This window comes from Cyrtonyx montezumae, unplaced genomic scaffold (assembly GCF_038088225.1).
Source record: "Cyrtonyx montezumae isolate F1298 unplaced genomic scaffold, pur_monq_1.0 scaffold_18, whole genome shotgun sequence".
NCBI lineage: Eukaryota > Metazoa > Chordata > Aves > Galliformes > Odontophoridae > Cyrtonyx > Cyrtonyx montezumae.
In genome coordinates this window covers 3941952-3965831 of record NW_027071914.1, presented here as the reverse complement: position 1 = coordinate 3965831, position 23880 = coordinate 3941952, and the positions used below count along the sequence as shown (strand labels likewise).

General features: G+C 37.9%; 1 protein-coding gene across 1 annotated transcript in view; it reads right to left on the bottom strand.

Annotated features, from left to right (window-relative positions):
• The window catches only part of SLIT3 (slit guidance ligand 3), a 464100-nt gene that overhangs the window by 427281 nt on the left and 12939 nt on the right, over positions 1-23880 (bottom strand). Inside the window, exons 2-3 of the mRNA XM_065734486.1 lie at positions 10095-10166; positions 6425-6496 (exon numbers count right to left, since the gene is read on the bottom strand). Of these exons, the coding sequence (XP_065590558.1) occupies positions 6425-6496; positions 10095-10166 (144 nt within the window). The remainder of the gene's footprint in view (positions 1-6424; positions 6497-10094; positions 10167-23880) is intronic.

The following is a 23880-nucleotide window of genomic DNA, read 5'->3' as shown; positions in this document are numbered from 1 at the left end:
TTACGGAACACTGCAAATACTTAATGAAGTACTTTGTGAACTTAGAAAGCTGTTACGTGAGTATCTGTTGATATCTTATTGCTACCAAGGTCCATCCACCATGCAGATGGAGTAATGTGGTCTCTGCCTAACTGGTAAAAACTACAGTACTGGAAGGAAAACTTCAGGCCAAATATGAAACACTGGAAAGGCAGCAACTCTGTCCCAGGAAGATCCTGCAGTACACCATGCTCCATTCTACACAACTGCACCAGTGGCATCGAAGACCAGTAACACATCTTCAGATATTGCACCTAAACATTCTGCCTCATCACACAGGAATTCTCAGTGCCAACAGTCCCAGACACACTCCCGTAAATGACAACAGTAGCCTCGTGAAAATGCAAGGTAAAAAAAAGTGCCTTTTCAGATGTCTGTTATAGAATTCCCTCCCCTTGACCCAGACAATTTTTCAGATGCTAAGGGCAAAAATATGAACAAATATCAAAAACTCTGCCTTGAACTTGCAGTCAGGAGCCAATGGCATCAGGAGCTGCATATTACCAGCTCAAAGATGCAGGCAACACAAAACGTAAGAGCTAGTTATTCTTCAAATCAGGAGAAAAAGAACGCTTCTGAAGATACCAAAAACGAAATGTTTTTTAATAAGGAGTGGCTAAGCTTACAACTGCCTTAGGAACTGATTTCTGCCATTTACAAAGGTTTACTGTGTCGGCACACAGAGCTGAATTTGAGAGTATAGGTTTATCTCACCCTACTGATGATGCACTGCTGCAGCAATAATTCTGTCCAGTGTGAAAGATGAACACAGGTTTTGACATTTGCTGAACAAGTCAGACGGGGAAATCTTAGTTATTTCACATGGATGACAAGAATGAAATCCATTCCTCCCAAATGCAAAGAAGGCAACTTTCAAGATGCCTCAGCTAACCTGAATTACCATTCCCACCCTTGTCTGAAGGGAAAGACCCTGTGTGAAGAGCTGTCCCAAGAACAGAGCACAGAAAGGAGGGGGTTGTTTTGCACTCCTGAAGCACCTCATGCTCCTGAGAAGTTTGGTAGCAAACCAAGTACTACCTTAACATACACACAGCAGTTTGAGAAGGAAGAAGGAAGTACACACATAATGAAATTGATGAAATATCAGCTTACAGCTCTAAATCCATTTGACTACAACTTAATTCTCCTGCATTTTCTGATAAACATTTCATTATCACTGATCTCAAACTGGATATTTTATTCAAAATGTCATAGGGAAATGCAGACCGAAATCAAAAAGCTTTTTTTCTTTCTCTTGGAAACAGTACAGAAGAGGGCTACAAAGATAATAAAAGGCCTAGAGCGGCTCTCTTATGAGGAAAGGCTGAGCGACCCGGGTCTGTTTAGCCTTGAGAAAAGAAAACTCAGACGGGATCTGATCCATATCTAAGGTGCAGGAGGCAAAGGGACGAGGCTGGACTCTTCAGAGGTGCGTGGTGACAGGACAAGGGGAAATGGCCACAAACTGAAGCACAGGAAGTTCTGCACAAACATGTGTGGGAATGTCTTCACAGTGCAGTGATGGAGCAGTGGCACAGGCTGCACAGAGAGGTGGTGGAGTCTCCTTCTCTGGAGATGTTTAAGACCACCTGGACACCTACCTGTGCAACCTGGGCTGGGAGCTGCTTTGGCAGGGGGTTGGACTCAACGATCTCTGGAGGTCCCTTCCAACCCCTACACTTCTGTGATTCTTTCTGAAAGGTTACATTCAAAATATCTTTCATATTTACAAATCCATATGGCTTCATAAATGAAAAAAGCATTGTGTATGCAATTCCAGAAATACCTCTAAACTGCACACACTGCAAACCTTGTATAAACACCATAGATTGGTCTGTGCTGCCAAAGATCTGCAATAAGCTTTTGTTTACAACAGCAAAGAACTGTCCAATGCTTTTATTGTTTTGCTTGCTCTGAAGCACTTAGCAATCTTCCACTCATCCTGTTAAACATGGAAGATGCTTTTTATATTACATGATTTATTTAAAGCCTATTCAATCTCAGTATATGAAATCCAGATTGTGAAGCATCTCATTACAATTCTTAGCATCTTTGGTCACTAATACAAATTTGACAGTACTACCCCAAATAAATTGACTTCACTAACATCAATCAAGCATTTAGGAAGCAGCTTGCAGAGATCCAACATACAGTAGCATCTCTGCTGTTAAAGGCCAAATACAATTTCCATTTTGACCTCTGTCTTAGCACATACAAAGTCAAAAATATACACACATACACTAGGGTTAAAATTTGGTTCTTGCTTTTTCTTTCTTTTTCTTTTTCTTTTTTTCTTTTTCTTTTTTTTTTCTTTTTTTTCTTTTTTTTCAGCTAATTATTTTTCCCAACTCTGAAAAGATTTGATTTGGCCATGCTTATACATTTTCCCCACTCCTTTAAACAACAAAAACACAGCTTTAGTGTTTTCAGATGTTGAAATCTTTTATGCTAGCTAAAAACACTAATTTGAGTAGAAAGAACCAGCCATCAGCCAAAGTCCAGCCTTTTGAAGATAGTACAGCTACGTGACAATTTCTGGCAGTAGGCCGTGGAAAAGTCAGGATCAGCTGGAGTATTACATCCTGCCTCATTTTTCACATAAACGTGTGACATCTGGCTCTGGAATAAATTTCAGTTCATCTTTTAGGCCCACCAGCATCCAAAGCATATAGCTACAATGTCAAAATTCAAAATAGATTTGGGTATAATTCATTGTCAATACAGAACTATGTTTGTATGGGCATATGCACGCTACCTCAAACCACAGAAAACAAAACCAGAAAAGATCAAAGTTAGACCTTTTACACTTGCTAGGAAACTGCTAGGAAAAAAAAAACAAACCTGCAGAATGGAATTAGAGAAAGAAAAGAATTGGTTTCTGAAACCTTCTGTACTTCAACAGGAGATGCTCTGAAATTGTTACATGGCAAGGAGACACCATATTCATAGCTGGGACTTCTAAGTTTAAGCAAGGTAACTCCATAAACACTTACTGAACACATGCATACAGTCTGCCCTGCAAAGTCTATCAGTCAACTTACTTAGTCATCCCCTTTCTAAGGCAGCACTTTGGAGCCAAACAAAAGCTGATAGCTAGGAATGCAGCTAACAAGGCAGGGAGGAGACTTCCTGAAGTCATTCTAGCGTCTCAGACATGTAAGTCTGTGCTGGCACATAAGGTTATGAGCTTTATAGTTTCTCTGCATTGATACTAAACTGCAAATAACACTGTCAGTTTGTTTGACACTCAGCATCACCACAACAAAATAAGATGTTTGGACCAATTAAATCTATTAACATTGTATCTTAACTGACAAACATTTTATGGTCAGCTACATCACTAGCTAACCTGCATGTTTAGGATCAAAACTATAGAGATCTCTTGGAATAAAGCATTCCTGGTTTTCCAGTGTGCTGTGAGTACCAGTGGATATTCTCAAGAATTCTGAATCTTAGAACTCAGAATAACAACTTAAACACACACACACACACACACAAAAATAATAAAAAAATTCAACAAGAGGCAAAAGTAAAAGAAAAAAAAACTAAAATAAACAACCAACTGCTGCTTATTATTCAGCTTTCCTCTGTAAAACTAAAGAAGAGCCGATGAAAGAAGTGGCCTATACTTTCCTCATACAGTTTCTCAACTTCATACTAGCTGTTCTCTTGCCATACACTGCATTACATGCTTTGTTCAAACAATACTGCCAGACTTTATTAAGAATATATGACTTCCTACAATATCTTGCCCTCTATTATTTAAATAATGCCTACAGATGCTCCATCAGTATTGTAAGCATTAATGTTCCATTCAAAAGAAAAAAATCAGAACAAGTTACAGACCCAAGTCAGTGGAGAGAAATTATGGTGGTTTTTGAGAGCAATAGTGAACAACTACAGAGATATTTTATTCAAAATTCACTTACTGTTATGCAGAACCATATGAAATAACACATTTCACAAACAAAACTGCTCATTTACTTTGTTAATATGGATGGATTTATTTCAATAGCCATACATGTGAAACTACACCAATCTAAAACAATATCCACGTAAGGTTATGGTCTGTGCCCCTTCAATCAGTTCCACAGAGGAGTGGGGGAACAACATAACTCAACTGTTGAATAAAAAACTTTTATTCCTGGCAAAATACCACATATCAAAATTACTCCTGTTTTAAAGTTAGACTCAATGCAGCTGCTTTGTTTAAAAAAAAAAACAAAAAAAACAACACCCTACTTTTGCATCCATTTCAATTGATCAAAAACGAATGTTATTCCATAACTGAAGCAATATATGCAATTTTCATTTGTTATTTGAAAGAAATTAAATGGAAAAAAGCCAATTTTTTTAATTCAACCATCATACTTTCTTCATTAACGTTTTGCAATGTTTGACAATACTAAATAAAATAGCTTTAATATTACCTAAAATGTTGCAATTTATCCTTTGTAAGTTATGCCAAACTTTCCACAGTTCGTTCTCCAAAGTCTACTGAGTCATAGTAAAAATAATAATAATAATAATAATAAAAGAAGTCAGATTTATAGTTACGTCCTAAAAATGATCTAAGCTAAAACACCAACAAAAAGTTGTGAGTTTCCAGGCCGCCCTTCCATACTACATTCATTTAGGAAATATTTTAATGACAGGCAATCTTAAAAGAGAAGCAGAGAGTGTGTGTTTAACAGGCCAAGTTAAAGAGTTTGCAAAGGAAAAGAAAAAAAAAAGGGGGGGGAGAGAGAGACTTTCCAACATCACATACTCAAGCAGATGCTATTAAAGGTATCATATTTCCTAACTTCTGGTTTCACAAGATGCATTACGTTCATTTGGTAAGAGAGCAAGCTCTACAGAAAAGCAACACATTAAGAGAACACTTCAGTACCTATCATTTCTGGTTACTGATAGTAAGTCTGACCCACAGACTTTTTTTTTCAGAACTCACTGCATAGTTCAACTAAATTTATCTAAAATAAGTATATGATAATTACATTAAACCGTAACTTGGTACTTAAGAGTACTGATTATAACCTGAACAAGCTGTTTTCTGCAGCATCAGGCTCTGTTTATTAAGGAGTGTGTACATATATATATATAGAGTCTCCCCACCTCCAAAAAGTGTGAAATGAATCAGTCATGGCAAGACTCCTGAGAGTTTTTCTAAATGGAATATAGGACTAGAAATCGGAAAAGTGGCTTGTAATAAGAATTTAAAACTCAGCTCCTTTACTGTTAATAAAGTGAGCTTTGTAGATGAAGAAAAAAATCCCCAGTTAATTCATTTTTAAAAGATCAGTACAATAGTTAAACAACTTGTATAATACAAGTCTAATCCTGAAACCATCTGAAACAGCTTTAGCCCAGCATATGTTCAATACTCCTGAGCTGTCTTGAACAATTGCTAGTGGAATCTTAACTCCTGAAAGCTACTTTAGAGGGAAAATCAATTAGAGAAGTCCAAGAAACAAATGCCTTGCAGATTATCAAGCATAAAAGAAATCTGCTTCTCCAGTTATCAAAAAAGCATTCCAAAGCAGCATGCTATTTCTTTATAGTCACCTACAAAGAGTAACTCCCAGAAGTATTTCAGTATTATGGAAATTCAGTTCTTCTCCTACCAAGCAAACAAAATTAACCTAGCTTGATGACAATCTTCATGACCCAACCAAGAATAAGAACTTGATAAACTATTACTTCTGCATTTACTGATGTTTAATTTGCTCACCTACAAGGCTTGCAGTTTTCTAAAAGCTTTATTTTTCATTAAGACAGTTTGTATAAGAATAAACTGTATTTATTTGTGATAGTCATCAAAAGCAGAAATCTAACTGTCCAGTTTCTTCTAGCAAGTCTAGTGTGATACCCTGGAATCTACTCGTATCTCTCAGTAGCACTATGCAACCTTCATTTTTCTTATTAGCTCCATTTCATTTATGACCAAAGGCAATTCTAGAAATATTCTGCTTCTCAGAGAGAACAATTAAAACTTTCATTAAGAGTTTTATCTAACCAGATTTTATTTAAATTTATAAATAAAAAATATAAACAAATCTTTCTTAATCTACATACTAGTTATAAAAGTTGCCAAGATAAAGTTCTTTCAAAAATGTTGACCAGAATCCAGTGTCAATGATGGTTCTGTTTTCTTGTTGAGAGGTTGGATATTTTCTTACAAGCATGAGCTATCATTTAATATCAATATTAAGTCAACAGCGTTTAATAGTATACTCAAATTTAGGTGGGTACCCCGTGTCATCTTGGTTTTGCCTTTTTTTTTTCGTAAGAGTTTGTTTTTACTCATAAAATATTAAAAAGCAATCATTAGAAGCATGGTAGAAAAAGTCTAGATTATGTGTAAGTATTGAAATGAGATACTTACAGTCGTTCTAGTTGTTTTAGATCCTGAAATGCTCCACGTTCTATCACGCTAATCTGATTTTCTTCCAAGTGTCTGCAATTCCAGAAATATCAGTTAATTTTAACACAGCGTAACTATTTCCCCACTTCACACATGTTATAAAATAGCTTTTCACAGAAGTAACAGTTCAGCAGTCTCTTTTGGTCACTAGCAGGAAACAGATTAAAAAAATGCCTCCTGACTACCAGAATCAGTAACCATTTTTGTTCCAAAACATTTGTAACCATCATGTTCAGAAAGATGCTCATTTAGAGAATGATTATTACATTCTCAAGTACATACTCTTTGATTGCATAATGTTACTGAAGAAAGATGACTGAATCTTACAGCCAAGAGCAGAAAAATCAAGGTGAACATTTTTTATCCAGTCTTTATGTTCTGCAAAGATTTCAGGCTCACTGCAGAGTAAGCTGTCTGTAAGCAATCCAAAGCAGTTTGGTCTCTTTCAGTCATACCACTTATGCTAGACAACAGTACACAGTCCCACTGTACATCAGAATGAGAAATATAAGAGAAAATTCCCAGATTTCCACTATTTCCAGTGTGGGACCTTGCTTTCCTTTGCCCTCTGAAGCAAGGATAAGCAATAAACAATGGAAACTAACTTCTCTTTGATTTACACTGTGCAGGAAATGACTACTTCTTCACACACCAGAAGCGCTCTCCACAGGTAAAGTGCAAGCCAAGCAGTAGATATATCATTTAAGCTAACATCTCCCAGTGCTGACTTCCAGAACACACCAATTTCTGCTTCTGTAAAAGCACTCAGATAACAGTATGGAATCTAGCCCCTCTGAATACTGTACATGGCTTCAGCTAAGATAACACAGGAAAGGAAAAATGTAATTCATAGTAAGCTTGGCTTCAGACCAGTCTGAAAATGCACTCCTCTCTGCGGTAGTCACTCCTCTGTACCCAGTCCTAGGAGGCTTCTCAACTGAATAGTGGTTGTGAAGAACGACAGCAAAAGACACGTCCACAACCAAAATTAAAAAGAAATGCAAACAAATAACACCTGTTCCTAAAAGGAAGGGGGGAAATAGTGCATAAAGAAGAGAAAAAAAACATATGAAGTTATGGGAGGAAAGGATGTGTGATGGAATATTTTCCATCTTTGCTGTCAGTTTGAGACTGGCAGCTTTCCTCTGTTCTATTATCCTATCAGATTCTTATTTGTTCACCTTATCACAATGTCTGCAAAGAAGACCACACCAACCTGTCTTGGTACTCTGAAATAAGTTTCCCATCTCTGCTCCTCCCAATTCATCCACACCACACAAAGAGGAAAAAAAGAGGAAAAGAGTGGGTTGTCAATGACATAGAATAACTTTCTTTTATTTGCCTTCATAACTGGCTACAAGGAAGGAAAATGTGAAGGACTTCTGAAGACCCAAAGTTCAGCATCACAAAGTGGAAGAAAAACTCCAACCACATAACAGACATGACTGGGGCATGAAAAAGTGGAATACATGACAAAAACCTGCAAAGAACAGGTTAGCAAATGCAGAAATAGCATGTCCTGAGTTTCAGATAGTCATACATCAGAAGACAGAACCATTATAAGCTATGTCGTTTCTAAGAGGCACATTCTGCTCTAAAACAGAATAGAGGTTTAAAAGACCAAAAATAAAAATCAAGATTGGCAAAGGCATATTTTACTTCTCGTTAAGAATATTCAGTTAACGAGTTTGCAGGGGCATTCAGTAGTATCTAACTACAGACAGTAGAAAAAGGCAACAAAACCATCTACTGACATTAGTGATCTACTGTACATATAAGCAACAGCACAATGCAGACTTTCTATACTTCTATACTGACCACTGCAGTATGAGCAAAGGAAATCTAAATGACTCCACTGCTAGATTTGAAATGCTCTCTTGGTTCAAAAGTGCTTAGATAGCAGTAGAAAAATCTCGCCTTTTCCTTGGCAGGTTTTAATTAGTTTACTAATTGAATTATCAATAATTTAATGCTGCAGTTTTAAGGACTTATTTTAAAAGACAATCAAAGGAAAAGACCAACTGCACAGAGCAATCAACCAGAAATTTTGAAGAGGTGCTGGCAATCTACGTGTTTAACTTCTGAGAGCTGTTAAAGGAGTTAGCAAGAAAACCAAACTGTCTCTATCAGCACTGGGACTCAAGGTTAAATTCCTGCCTTGATTACTACAACTAGGAATTAGGTACAACACTTTATAAACTGCTTCCAGTGAACTAGATGACACTTGCAAACCTGCATTGCTACAGTAGCACTAGGTCAAATACAAGCCGTACCCAGACAGAAGGTCATAGCTGCACTAAGAGAGCTCCAGAAACATCCAGAACCTTGCAGTTTAACCTTAACTCACTGTGTTGCTTTCACAACTACCGTTCCTCTCATCTAGAATTTTTCCCCCACTTCATATGTGCACAGACATTTCAATCTGTATATTTGGATCTCCATAGAACTGTACTGCATAGAACTATAGCTTTTCACAAGGCAAATATCAGATTCCCACTGTATTTATGGAAAGACACCAACATCTGTGTCTGCTTCTGTACTCATCTGGGGGGAATCTAAATTGTCTGATGTACTTCAGAAAGTCAGTCAGAGAAGATCCAAGGGACAAGTGAATTCCGTTTAAACAGAAAAAAATCTCTAACTTCTGAAAGAACTGAAGCACACTTATTTCTATGGATCATTACTGAAGATAAAAATTTCATTACTTGCTTGTATACATAAATATACTGAAGCTTTAAGATAAATGCTCATGTATTTTCCATGACATTCAAAGATTCCTTAACTACACACCTTGTTAATTAACCCCAGATATGACTTTCCCATCTAATTCAAAACCTAGAGTAAATATGCCACAGTACTTAATAACTGAGGAAAAATAATAATGTAATGACAAAACATCAAATGTATTTCCTGTTCTTTTGATCCAAGACAAAAAAAACCCCAAACCTCTATGTATTGCTATAATAGGTATGCATGAAGTCGTTCTGTATTTCATCATCAACTCTGTGGTCCTCTGTGAGGTCCGTGCAACCAAATCAAGGAAGTTAAGGACTAATTGGCTTTAAACAGGCTGGTTTTAGTAAAAAATCTGTAGCTTAATGTTTCACCTTCTGTTGTTTAAAGCTCATTTGGGACTGGTGCTGAACTCTTCAGTGATACTTCTAGATCAAGAGTCATCACCTCTTAATGTTTTCATATTTATTACTTCCTATTGAAAAAATCCAAAAACCATAGGCTTCTTTGTGTACAACTTCTACATCTATCAACTATTCTGAAGTTACTCTTCTGCAAAAGCACTACTGAAGTTAACAAGAACTGAAAGTTGTATTTTCTCACATTTTGGTATAATCTATTTATACAAAAGCTAATTGTGAAGTGGACCAAAATTCCTACAGCTGTATTTGTTAAAAGTCCTAAATCCTAATAATTCCAAAACTACATTCATACTTGAACATGGAAGTAAAATTTGCTTCACATCAAAAACTGTTCCAATTGTCTGCTCTAAAACACTGCCACTAACTCAGTAGTGTGCAGAAGTTATTAACATTTGATCTCTATAATTAGCAGCTTCCTTAGTACAAGTAGCCCAAGATAATCTTTTCAAGAGGGACAAATTTTGTGTTATACTCACAAGACACGGAGATTCTTCAGTCCTGAGAAGTCCATCTTCGTGATTCTTGTAATATTATTTTTTTCTAGATCACTGAAAGAGAAAAAAAAAAAAAGCACTCAGACACTGTAACTGACATCCAAAACTGTGGTAGGAAAAAGATACTGCATTGATGGAGATGATATCCACTACTCAAATTGACAAAGTAATGTTTCCACTGAAATCTGAAAAAGTGGTTCATTGATCCTGCCTCTTCCTCTTAAATCTCACTGCTCTCTCACAAGAAGATTTTCAATTTCTATATTGCTGCTCATATACTACACTCTTACATTTCCCTCAAGACAACGAACTTTTAAGAGGCAACAACATATTCAAGGCGTGATTTTTATGATCCAGCTGAAACACAGTACTCTGCCCCCAAATGAGTACTGAACTCCAGAGTTATTCCAAACCCAAAATGAACACAGCCTGATGCATAAAGTTTGGCTAACTACAGCTTGATGAGAGAACTAGACAGTATAGTGCTGCCCTAACAAATACAAGATTTGCAGTTTAGAACTGCTCCCTCGCAGCATCATAACTAGGCAGGCTCTCCGACACACTTCTTGGAGATGCCAGTTATCACAAGATACTGTTAATAACACCGACCTATTTCCCATGCTTATCACAACTTGCTAATTTACATTTTCTGTCTTCACTGAATTCTGTATTCTCTAACACATCTGATATGTGTCAACACACTTCCCTCACGTAGTCACATACAAAATACTACTTCCTGTAGTGTTTCAATTTGTGATAATTTGCTCTAGATTACAAATGAATACATAATTGCCATCTTTTCTACAGGAAGGGAAACCCATTGCAACCAGATCTTGGGCTGTCCAATATTTCTGTAGCAAGCACAGCGAAATACAAAAGAATTTCATATCTAAACTTGTATCTTAATAGACATCAAAACACAATACTCTTCAGCTTGAGTCAAATTCTATTTAAGTCAAAAATACATCAAATTAAAAATGAAGGAATTCATAAATCAATCCCATTTGTAAGAATCTTAATGCTTGCTCTCAGTACACTAAACTGCAGTGTAACTGCTGAGTAACTCCTCTTGTTTTCCAGCACAGAGTCCTTCTGTCATTCCAGAGGTGTGGTTAGGTGCCATCTTTTTCCTCAAAGCACTAACTGCTGACATGGGTGTACTGTAGATTCTGTGCTGTTTCTCCCCTTAGAATTTTCCTTTACCAGGCCCCTCAAAACCCCACTTGAGCATCTTCTGCTGTTTTTCCCATTTTTTTCTTTTTCCTGCCCAGACTGTTCTACCTGCCCCAGTGCTAACTTCCAGGAATGAGAAACAGATAGACTTTATCCCTAGTACTCAGCCAGGCTTATTTTAGCATAAGCAATATTCAGCAAACTTAACTTTAAAGTGGAGAAAATTCTTCAAGTTAACACCATCAATATGTTCTATCATTTTCCTAAATACAAGAAGCACTTAATTTAAAATAAAAAATATAAAAATATAAAAAAATAAAAAATAATATTGGAATAATTTTTTTCACCTGATTCATATTTTATGCCTAGTAAAGAGAAACTTAATATAATAATAATAATCTTTAAAAAGTGCGAGCTCTTGGATTAATAATTCTCTCACCAATAGAGGACTGAGTATTTTTCTAAAGATCGCAAGATTGGAAACACCAGTGAGCTTTTTTTTTATCTATGGACAAAGAGTCCCATATGAAAAATTAGTCACAAGGCTAGACCAATGTCATCATAAATCTACGGGAGAAAGTAGAGGCTTGTCCTGTGGAATTGAACTTTACCATAGTTCCTGCATAAATATGCACTCTTCTGTATATACAAAATCTCAATTTCTTCTCCATTTCTAATAACATTCAACAAGACAAAGGAAACTAACATTTGGCAATCATCTGAAACGTTGACCCTTAAATAATTCCTAAAAAACAGGTGAGTGTTTCAAGTTGAATATTTCCGCAGGTGCAAAAAGGAATCCAAGCAAGGGGTGCAGCCTGGAACTTCCAGGAACGCGTCAACTTTCCCCTCTCTATTCTGAAAAATGCTGCCTAGGTGGCTAACACTGAATGGCCTCTAAGTGACTCACAAGTAATACTGCAAAGAAAATACGAAAGCCTTCAAAGTAGAACAGTAAAATTATTTGAAATCTTTCATAAATCAGCCTACAGGGAAAAACAAACAAACAAAAAAAACGAACACAACAGTGCTCCTGGCTAGCACAATTTAATAATTTTCAACCATACAATTCCATACAAGCCTCCCAGTACAGCTGCCATTTAAACCAGTCTTTTTTCCATCTCACATCAGACTGTCAGCAGAAAAGACGTACTACTATTAAGAAATATGCAAGCATTCAAGAAATGCTTATATTAATTTATGTTGAATCAAGAGCATTTATTTTTTGATGACAAGAAGCATATTCTTCTACAGCATTAAATGAAAAGTAATTGTCATAGTATCTAATTTCATTTTTCCAGTGTGACTCACATTGTCAAAGAAGAAGCAGTTAGATATTTTGAAGTTTAAGCTTGTTAAAAGGAACATTTTCAACATTCAAAGAAACAGAACTGATTTTCTGAGCATATCTGCCATGTTTCCCAAATGCTTCTAAACACAAGTACAGGGTTTCTTCTAATATGAACATCATCCTTCCTTTAACAAAACCTTAAATACGTAGATGAGTATGGGTAATTGTACTCATTCATCGGAGGAAATGACTCTTCAAATTGGTAAACATATATAATTGTTTTCTTATGTGTTCTCTAAACCTCATAAGCAAGCCAATTTGAAATTAAGCTCCTTTTAATGTCATTTTGACATGCTGGTGAGTTCATTTACTGGAACTGAAACAAAAACTAAACACAGTTCTGTATAAATCACGCCATAACCAAGTGCATTCTGGCCATCACAAAAGTGGTATCAACACTAATGGTGATTAAGCTTGGAATTTACAATGACCAAAACAAACAAACCAACCAAGAAAACAAAAAAGGAACTCACCCCAGCCTGTCTACAAGATTTGTGCCAGGGTCAAAGGAAGCTACAGTGTGAGATCTTCATCTTTTGCTACTGCAGCTTCACTTGCCAGGGGCATCGTGAAAGAAGAACAGATTACGGACTGTGTAAAAAGCTCTAGTCCTAGAATTCAAGTCCAATTATTCTACGCTTTCCACAATGATAAATCTTTCAGTGATCTTTGCTATTAAAAATGGAAGTCATATAGTCTTATTTATATACATTTTCCAAGCATTTTCAATCTAAGGCATAAGCAAAACATTACCAGATTGAACCAGTACATTACCAGAATTGAAACAGTACGTAAGATACGCTAGTATCAATGAGTAACACCTATTTGTCCTACAATACTGACATGCATTCCTTATGGCTATTGGTAACAAAAATCTTAAGCCATAAAATGGTTTAGAAAAAAAGAATAAACTGTTGAATTGCTTTATGCACATTAAGCCAGTATGTCCTTTTATAATAGAAGTCATTCTGCTCCCTTACCAAAAACAAAGTATAATGATAATGAAACAGGTGGAAAAAAATCCTTACATTTTAACTATAAGAAATAGATGACCTTTGATACAAACCTAGGTAGGACAACGATATTTAAGAATAATTTAAGTAAAACAAATACATTTAAAAATGCCCACAAAACAACATGAACAACAACAACAACAACAAAAAGAGAAAGCCACTACACCGTACAAAACAATGACAGGGCATTTCCACAGTACCTAACAGTATGTAACAGCCACTTTTCTCAGGGAATACCTTTGAGACACAGCCTACATTTTTTCAGTTTTTTCCAGCTTCATTTCCTCTGTGATTGCAGTTCATTATTTCAACCCTGGTGCATCATTAACTACTCACTGGTGCGCCAGGGTGACCTGACTGCAAAGGCATCTGGAAGAATTAACTCTGGAGTAAACAGTGCACAAATAGCTTGGTATTTTATTTGCTTGTTTCCCATCTGCTTTTCATGCCATTCCTCCTCCAAAGGTGTCAAACAAAAGTTTTACCAAAGCACAGCAATCAGCAGGTCAGAATTCTCCCAAGCCAACTCAGTCTGCTGAAGGGCACACAGAGCGAAGGAAGTCACTGTGCCCTCATTTTGCCCATTCTGATAAGTGCTAATTCTCAGCACAACACATTCACTCATCATTGAACAGGTGTACAAGGAGCTTCATTACTGCCACACAGGACACTTTATTTTTCCCCTTCAAGTCTGTGAGACCAATCTCACATCGTTTCCTGTTCTCTTTTTCCAGCCCCAGGAACATTCCCTGCTATTCAGCATTCTCCCCACAGCAAGTTCTGCAGCACTCTATACTAAGAAAGACTTTCTTAAACATTCTTTGATCGACACACATCCTTAGACTGCTTTTTCCTCCACTCCTGTAGATTGATACAGCCTACACTGTATACATACGATCAACCATCCTGTTCAAGCCTTCTGAACACCAGTAGCTAAGTTAAAGCTTCCGTTTCAGTAAGTAAAGTTACTTAGACAGCACCCTAAGCTGTAAAAGAACCGTTCTTCACAGAGTAAACTTACTTTAACCCTCTGGATTTTATTGATAACTGCTTCCTCTTCATTAAAATAAATAAATAAAATAAATGAGTATTTGCCTTCTGAACAGTTACCTGTTGAAACAAGCTCTCCCCCAAGGCTCCTCTGCCCTTTGAGGAACAACAGACTAATACTTTGACAAACTACTATGTAACACTTCCTCCTCCTGTTCAGAGTAGGTCTAGCACTGCTGCGAAAATAAGCCCATTGCCACAGGTTACCCCCTTCTCAACTAACCTTAGTTACTGTAAAGTTAGTGAACTGTTGCAGACTTCAGTGGTTTACAGCTGGTATTTGTGGGCAACTTAATATTTTATATTTCCCTTATAAAAAGTTTGACAGCTGATTATGAGCCCACTAGTGGGTTTCAACTACAAAAAGCTAAACCTTAACATCTGATCTGAGTTGACTTTCAAATACTTCATGGCTCACAAGAATTGTTGGAAGTGAATGCACAAGCAGCTTTGAAAAGAAACTGGATCAAAGACAAAGAAAATTATAATGTCACAGTGAAATCAGTGAATCAGAATTGCTCAGGTTGGAAAAGACCTTCAAGATCATCAAGTTCAACCACAACCGAACCAAACTCTAACAACAATATTTAGCTTCAATAAGTTTCTATCTGCAGAAACATTCATTCGACACACAATTTCTATTGTGTGAAGTTCCTGCATTTTGCATATTGTGTGAGCAAAGTGGATCTTCAATCTTACTCAGAACACCTACCCTGCCCCAAGATTACACAGGCCCAGCTACAACTCTTGGTCTCTTCACATTCATATAAATAATGTCCCAAAGATACGAATGAAACACCACTGTGGAAGAGGGGTTTATTTTGGTTGGTCACCAACACCAGTTTTAGTAAAGCTTTTGATATTAATTCCCTATTATCAATCTGCTTTTCATTTTAGCATAAGCATGTCTTCTTTCAAGACAGTCTAGCGAACTTAAATGACGGACATTTAAGTGTTTTAAAGCATCTTCAGCATTCTCTGGATCATGCCACTATGCAGCTTCAAGCCACACCAGAAGTGCTAGACAGACTTCCAGTTACATCACTTCAGGTGACAGTCACTCTTCTGAGCCACCCAACAGTCCCCAAGCATCCCGACAGTGTTCTACCTGATGACCACTCTCATCTTTGGACTTCACTAAGTTTATAAGTTCTGGAGTAAATCCAGCAGTCACAGACATTGTATTAAGTACTCTAAAATTCTGTCTTCTGGACTCTCATATTTCAGAGAAAATATGCATTCACCTTGGACAATATGAGCCTGTAATTATCTCATATATAAGAACAGAATTGAGATGACAACAAGAACATTTGGATCCTTATTTAAAAAAAATAATCAAAGGCAATCAGGTGCTGATTGATGCAACTCCAAATTAAAAGTAGTAATTTAATAATTACACCTATAAACACAAAATCCTTATAAAAAATGCAAATGCTCATGCAGACATGTAAAGGATGCAAATTATTTTTAAAAATCCATATTTCAGTAAGTTTTTATTACTCAATCATCAATGTGTTACTTGATGAAACCTCGAGCTCTTCAGTCCCTGAGGTAATTCAAAATTTCAAGGTGTACAACTAGGTTAAGAGATGAACAAAACTAGCTGAATCCCTAACTTAAGCCCCGACCTTTTTTCAGATTATACGTAAACATTATTTATTTTAATCAGGGTGCCACCTTGGAGCTAGTTCTGACTCCCTAGCTATGCCTCCTAGGTACACAGTTCTCAGTGCAACTCCTCACAATTTTTGCTTTTTTGCTGTTGTTGTTTTGCTGTTGTTTTTACTAAGCCTGTGAGGCTGGAACTACACAAGTTCAGAGGTACGCAAAAGCCACTTGGCCTGATGGTTTTAACTGCAAGTGGAATATTTGCTTTAAGACAAGCTTCTCCTTAAAGGATTTTTCTAAGCTGCAGTTTCAGCTGATCAGGAAAAGCGCCAAATTCCAGGCTTAATCCTGTTAGCTTTTGGTCAGAAAAGAAGCTGCTTAAAGTTAATTCAGTTCCTAAAAGAAACTCAATTATTTCATTTGGTTAAAGCTTTTCATTGTCCACGAATTTTCTAGCGTGAAGCAGTCTGTCTCCCTTTCAGAGAATTCTGGGGTACCAGACTGGCAAGCAGTGTCATTCTGAGTAACAAAACAGAAGATCATCTCTGATACCCAACATCTTGATACCAGTAGCTGACTTTGCATCTCAGTGCTTAATACCACAAGTCTTATGTGGGTGCTGTTTATGAAAACATTTTTAATTTATTTGTCTTTAATCTAAAAAGACATTACATGAAAAGAAAAATATATAGAGGGAAAATAACTTGCAATCCATAAAGAAGGGAAGCACGAGCAACAGTCAGAACAATTCAAGTCCTCAGATGTTCTCCCTTTTAAATTAATAAAGAATTCAATAGAAGCAGTAGAGAAGGTGCATACTCTATATTAAGAAGAATTAATTACCACACACTTCAGAAGACCTCTGTTACCCGAGTTACACAGCACTAAGATTCTTTCTTGTCCAACTTATTCATATATAGGTATTTTGAGTCACAGAATCTCAAATACATAATTCAGAATACCTCAGAACAGAAGCTCTCTGCTGTGTACCAGTTCCAAACTACATGCATTTATGTCACATTTGCAATAAATAAATCACCAAGACAATCTTCACTCTCACAACAGATTTCATTAAACTAATGTCCTATGCAATTCAAAATTTATAAAATGAATTTTCCTAAGAAGCAAACAGATAAAGAGTCCACCTGCCACCTACATCTCACATCAAAGCAAACTTCAGCTAGGACAAATTTACAGAAGTTCCAAAAGTTCATTAAGAGTAAAAGAAAAATAATTTCTTTATGAACTTAGTCGTGATGTTTCAGGGATATAGGTGTATCCTTTAATATGAAGTCACAGAGTCATAATAATTTATTTTAAATGATAAATCAACTTGGTAGTAACAGATTCAAAATTATGAAGCTAAAACCAAAGTGATAACGATTCAATCCAGGTTTCTGATCCTAAAGAGTTACTGATACAGAACACAAGCCCAATACCTTCAAATAACTCAAGCAGACACAGTCTAAAGAAACAAGGCTTTTATTGTTTTGCCATTGCACTGCTAGAGGACTTGGTCGATCCGAGCCACCTGCTACAATGACAGCTGAGTCATCCCCTGAAAATCTGCCTCTTTCCATTGTCTGCCCAACCCCCAGTTCACTCTGCAGGGTAACCATGAACACACACACACAGGTAAACTAGAGAAAACTTGCATTTTCACAAGGTAAGTTAACCATTCACTTGGATGCCTACTGCACTCTGGAAGCTTAAAACCAAGTCTCAGTGCTTCTGAAAATTAGCAGTGGGGCTCGGGGCAAAAGGCTCTTCAGTGAGTCCCTCTCTATGAACACTTTAATTCATAGACTGAGAACACTAACACCACGGCCGTCCCAGAGACGCGTCTTTCTTCACAAGCGGACGCACTTCAGTCTGTCTGGTTGTGGTTCGTCTCTGGACACTCACGCTCTGTTTTGTTATTTTAACTATTTTCCAGAATTTTTTTCTATGGAGTTCATTTCCCTTTAACAGGCACGGACTGCCACTAGCCTTAAATGACTGTCATTCCCTGTGGAGGGCACTTGGCAATTCTCTTGTGCCTTCAGTCCAACAACTTCAAAGTTACTGTGATAAACTACTCAGTTATAACATTACCCTGAAGCCCTCTGGCAGCACAATCTGCATATCTTCAGATTTAACATATTTCCAAGTCGACTTAGGCAATGCAGGAAATAAAGACCTAGGATGGTATTTTATGAAACACACAAATTCCATTAGTTCCCAAAACACTCGGGCAAGCATGAACTCCAGTTGTAAAGAAAAACACAAAAAAATTCAGCTCATTTCATTAAAGAGAAAATAATACACTCCACCTCTATGTAAAAAGCCAAGTTGGTTTTTTTCTTCTCAAACTAGAAACAGTTGACTTCTCAAATTAGCATGAGAAAAATACTTTCTTTACTGACTTCTGGGAAGACTGGTACTCTCTAAATATTCCACATTACAATTAATTGTAAAGATGTGGAACACCTTCGAACTAATTTTAGACAGAACATGAAGCGCATTCATAATTTCAGTTTACTTAAGAAATACCCTGTACAACTCAAAGAGCCAGAGAGATAGCTTGCACTCTTGCTAGCTGCTTACAGAGAACAACGTTTAACATTGTAAGAGCTCCATTTTAGGCTGTTGATAATAACAATTTTATCCAAGCTTTTCATACTTGAACACACGAAGAACACAAAGGATAAAGTTATGGGAGGAGACAGCATCAATTAATAGAATTAACAGAATTAATAGAACTATCCTTAACCACGCCTTACTGTGATGAGATGACCAGCTGTGCAGAGTACAAGTGAACAGAGGATACCTCCACAATGACTTCACAAGACCTTGGTGCTGTTTCCCAAACTCCCTTTAGATCAAACTGATCGGATATGGACTAGTGTAACAAACAAACTGGGTGCAAACTGACCTCCGAGCACACAAGGTGATCAGCAGCCAGCTGCTAGTATTTTCCCTCTGAAATCAGTGGTAGTGGCAATATTGTGTAATGTGATTATTAAAGACTGGAATATCAGACAGAGTTCATGCTTAACTACACAGACAGCACCAAATAAACAGGAGCAGACAGTACACTGGTGAGGTGTATAAAAACGTCAGAAAATTAGGCTGACAGAAACCTTAAGAAGTTACAAAGGGAAAAAAGTTATGTACATAGGAGAAAGCAAGCCTCTGCAACAACTACAGGCTGGGCTCTGACTGAGCAAGAAGCTGCTCTGCTTTGCAAAAAAGGACTCAAAGTCCCAGCAGGCCACAAAACTGTCAGCAGCAAAGCACTTTCAGCAGTGAAGGCCACCATCGACCAGACAGGTGGAGCAAGAGCCAGCAGCGTGCAAAACCTTGACTAACCTCTGATATTCAGCACTAGAGAAAGTTCATCTGCTACACTCGCACAGAATGGCCGGTACAAAAACAGGCTGACAAAGTGGAGAGAGTGAAATAAAGGGCTATCGCAATGAGCAGGCGGCTGAAAAACGGCATATGAATACAGGCTGAGAAAGCCCCACCTGCTGAACTTAAATACGGGATTACGGGGAGATTTTACCACAGCCTTTAACTACAGAAAGTAGCAGGACAGGAGAATACAGACTTCTGTCTCTGCCCTGCCGTAAGAGGAAGCAATATGGGAATGAACATCATAGAAAAAAAACAAGACCTGCCAGAACCACCAGGTCCTGAAAGGACTCAGAAATATTCTGAGCTTCACCAACATGAGTACTGCACAAAGGATATTAATACAGCAGTATCAGGACCTTGTCACTTCGATAGTCATGTTAAGCCAAAATAACAATAAATTTACAGTCCAACATTTAATATTTATATTGCTGCTGTTGGCTAGTACCACATGCACGAAGCTGGACTGTTTGACCTCCGGAAAACGTTCGGTGTTCGATTGCTACACAATAGCTAGAAAGCACCTACACAATACAGCTTTTAATTTGGAAAAAAAGATAGGATGGTTCCTTCAAATTACAGAAGGCTCTTGGATATGACTCAGAGTGTTTTCTTTTTGTCTGAACAATGAGAAAACTGATCTTAAGAGGTGTCTAAATCGTGTGAATAAACCAGCCATTCCCAAACCCATTACAGTAGCTTGGTTAATGGCTCACATTAAGTGCCCAAACGACCTGGAGCTGCTCGCAGGCAGCACATTTCTGTCCTCGGTTTCATTTTGGGGGAAAAAAAACCACTTGGCAAACTGCAGGTGCTAAACCAAGGAAAAATCCTGCAGAGGAGAGGCTAAATTTCCCGTTAAGGGGATTGCTGTTTTCAGTCATACCTGAAACCTGCAGAAAGCATCACAATGGACAAGTAATTTAAGTACTATTTCTTCAAGGAAATAGATGTTTGTTTCAGCCTGCAAGAATTCCTGACTAATCATTATAGCTTGCAGTTTCATCATACATAGAAAGAAAATGCTATGCTGGCCAAATAATGTTCTAGGAGTGTATGTTACACTCACATGCCTTTCACCTCTGCACTTAAAGTTTCTGTAGGCTACTCTTCTACTCAAGATCTAACATGGCTGTGCCATCTGTGCCAGACAAAAAGAGTCTGCAGGAACGATAAAACAGGATTAAACTCGAGTGCCAGTGCACAAATACAGACCTTGTGAAACAAGCTGGAAGAGCTGAAGTTCTTAATGCAGAGGCAGAAAGACAACAAAATAATTAAAATAAACATATGGTGGGATTGCTTAAGTTGTCAATGTGTATCTGATGGCTGGATACAGGGTTCTCAAAGGCATGCATGGAGGAAGAGGAGAGGTTTTTCTCCAATGTCTGGAGCTCTTTTCACACTGGGTGGGAGGAACACTGAGATCAGGCTGGTCTGGGTCAGAAGAGAGGTCAGTGATACAGTCACTGGTGGACATGTGCTACAACCGCACACTCAGGGTGAAGGACGGCACACACCCTTCTTCAAGCAATGGAAGGAAGCCTCCAAACACACACCTTGACTCCTATGAGGAACTTGAACCTCCCTGACTGAAAGGCAGCACAGAGTAGGCAAATGACTTGGGAAGTTTCCAGGTGGTACCAGAAGTACCTTTTAAACACAGATGCTAGATGAGCCAACCAAGAAGTAAAGATTTCCTGATCCGACTCTCACACGAGATAAGGTAGTTGGGGTGTGATAATCAGTAGCACTGCTGGTTTTAGTGACCACAAAGCAATGTTCAAAACACTGAGGAGCATGAAGGTGGTACGTAGCTGCACATAGGCTTGGACTTGAGAAAAGTTTAACTTTTCAGAATTCAGGAGACTTGCAGGAGATATCCTCCACAAAGCTGTCTGGAATAACCTTAGCAAAAGAACACTCCATCCAGACACTAATTGAAAACAAGCAGGTACATCAGAACACCACTCGGGCTACAGAGGCATCTTGTGACTCAGCTGCAGTGAAAGAGAAGGTATGGTACAGACGTACAGAAACATTGCCCAGACACAAGGGGATGATACTGGCAAAATCAGAGCTGTGCTAAAGTTCAGACTGGTAATGGGCATTAAGAAAAGCTTTGAGCAGTACATTAGCTGTAAAAAAATAAATAAGGAAAACATGATGGTTTAGTGTCAGACTGTAAGTCTTCCCTGACATAGACCTGCAAGCCTTCACAACTGAAGTTTTAAGAAGAAAGAAATAACCAGTAATGGTAAAGGATTGAGTTAAGCATCTCGAAAGAAATCCTAACCTGCAGGAACAGCTAGGATGCATCTAGTGCCATGAGATCTGTCTGAAAAAGTGCACCCCCACAGTGACATTTCCTAAGTACAACAAGTATTTGATAAATAGAACAGGTAAACACTGCATTTGCCTTCAAATTAATGATACAGCAAGGTACAGGCTGGTCAACATCAGCCTCGCTTCCTTGTTGCGTGGCAAAGACATGGAGTATAAATACTACCAGAAGCAGTTTCTAGGCACAGAGATGACCGAAAATAGCCAACAGATTAATCCAAAGTGAAATATGCTTGAACAACCTGCCTGCCTTCTAAGCTGAAGCCATTTACGTGAATTGTGGGAGAACAGTGAACACTGAGTGCTTCTGGAATGCCATGTCCACTTTGAGGCCCCTCAGTCCAAGAAGGATGCTAAAAAACTTGATCAAATCTGGCAAAATACCACTGAAATGGTCTTGATGATGTAAGATGAGTTTGAGGAAGCTAAACTCATTTATCCTAGGGAAGGACAAGCTTCAGGGTGACTGAATAGCAGTCTTCCAAAAATTAAGGGTTGCTCTGAAGATGGAGCAAGAGTTTTTAATCGAGGTACACAGAATAAAAAGACAAAACAATTATGAATAGGAACAAGGGAGTGTTGCAACTTAACCAGGAAAGCAGCTGAGCAGCACACAGCTGTTTGCTTGCTCCCCTCCAAGTGGAGACAAGAAGAACTGAAAACAAAACAGAACTTGTGGGTTGAGATAAAAAACTATTTACTAAGACAGAAGAGGAAAATGGAACAAAAATGCAATAGTCACTATAAAACTGCCTGCTGACCAATGACCTGCCAGCAACGATAGGCTTCACCACCTGCCAACTGACCACCTGCCCAGCAACACACAAGCAGGTAACTCCTCACGGCTTTATGGCCTTCCACATGATGCCATGTGGTATGGAACAACCCTTGGCTCAATTCAGGCCACCTGTCCTGACTCTGCCTCATCCCCTGCTGCCATGCTATAAGGACAGCAGCTCTTCCCCGCTGAGCAGCTCCGCCTGCTCCCATCCCTCAGCAACAACCAAGATATCAGTGTGCTATTAATGGTACTTTGGCTGAAACCAGGACATGGAAGCTCATCTGATCATTTAAAAAAGCATTACTAGAAAAGTAGTTAAGCTATGGAACAAGCTGCACAAAGGTGCTGTGGTTTTCAAGCCCTGAATAGCCCAGTCTGAACTTCATGGTGAGCCTGCTTTGAGCAAGGGTTGGAATAGGAGCCCTTCCCTAAGTTCCCTTCCATCCTTAATGATTGCAAGTCTTCTTTCAACACAGAAGAGAGTTTGTTCCTTTATGTTTGGGGTGAGGTAGAACAGTTAACAGAAAGCTTTAAACACAAAGCACACATAAAAATATGGAAAATAGTCAGAACAGTTGCTACAGAAACCAGGATGTGTGCACATTGTAAAGCGAAAGTACAGTCATGGTTGGACACAAAAACATTATTTCTCATGTTATTTCTTTTCAGTTCTTGAATTCATTTAATTGTTCATATTTAACTTCTATAACCCTACCTCATCTTTCATATTGAACATGTACCATCTGTTTGGATATGAAAGGTAATTTGTAATTTGTTGTAATATGAAAGGTAATAAACAGTCCAGTGCTGTTCCAAAGACCAAACAGGTATACAGGTAGAAAACAGAATGTCAAACTGTTTGGAATACATTTCTTTCAACTATAAAATGGTCGATCTCACCAGAACATTAATAGATATATCCACTCTTCAATCTTCATCCCATTTGGGCTTCAAAGGTATCTCTCTCTCTCTCTCTCACACACACACAAATTAATTCACATTCTGGGAAGCACTAAAAAGAGCTTGGCCAGCAGGTCAAGGGAAATGATCCTC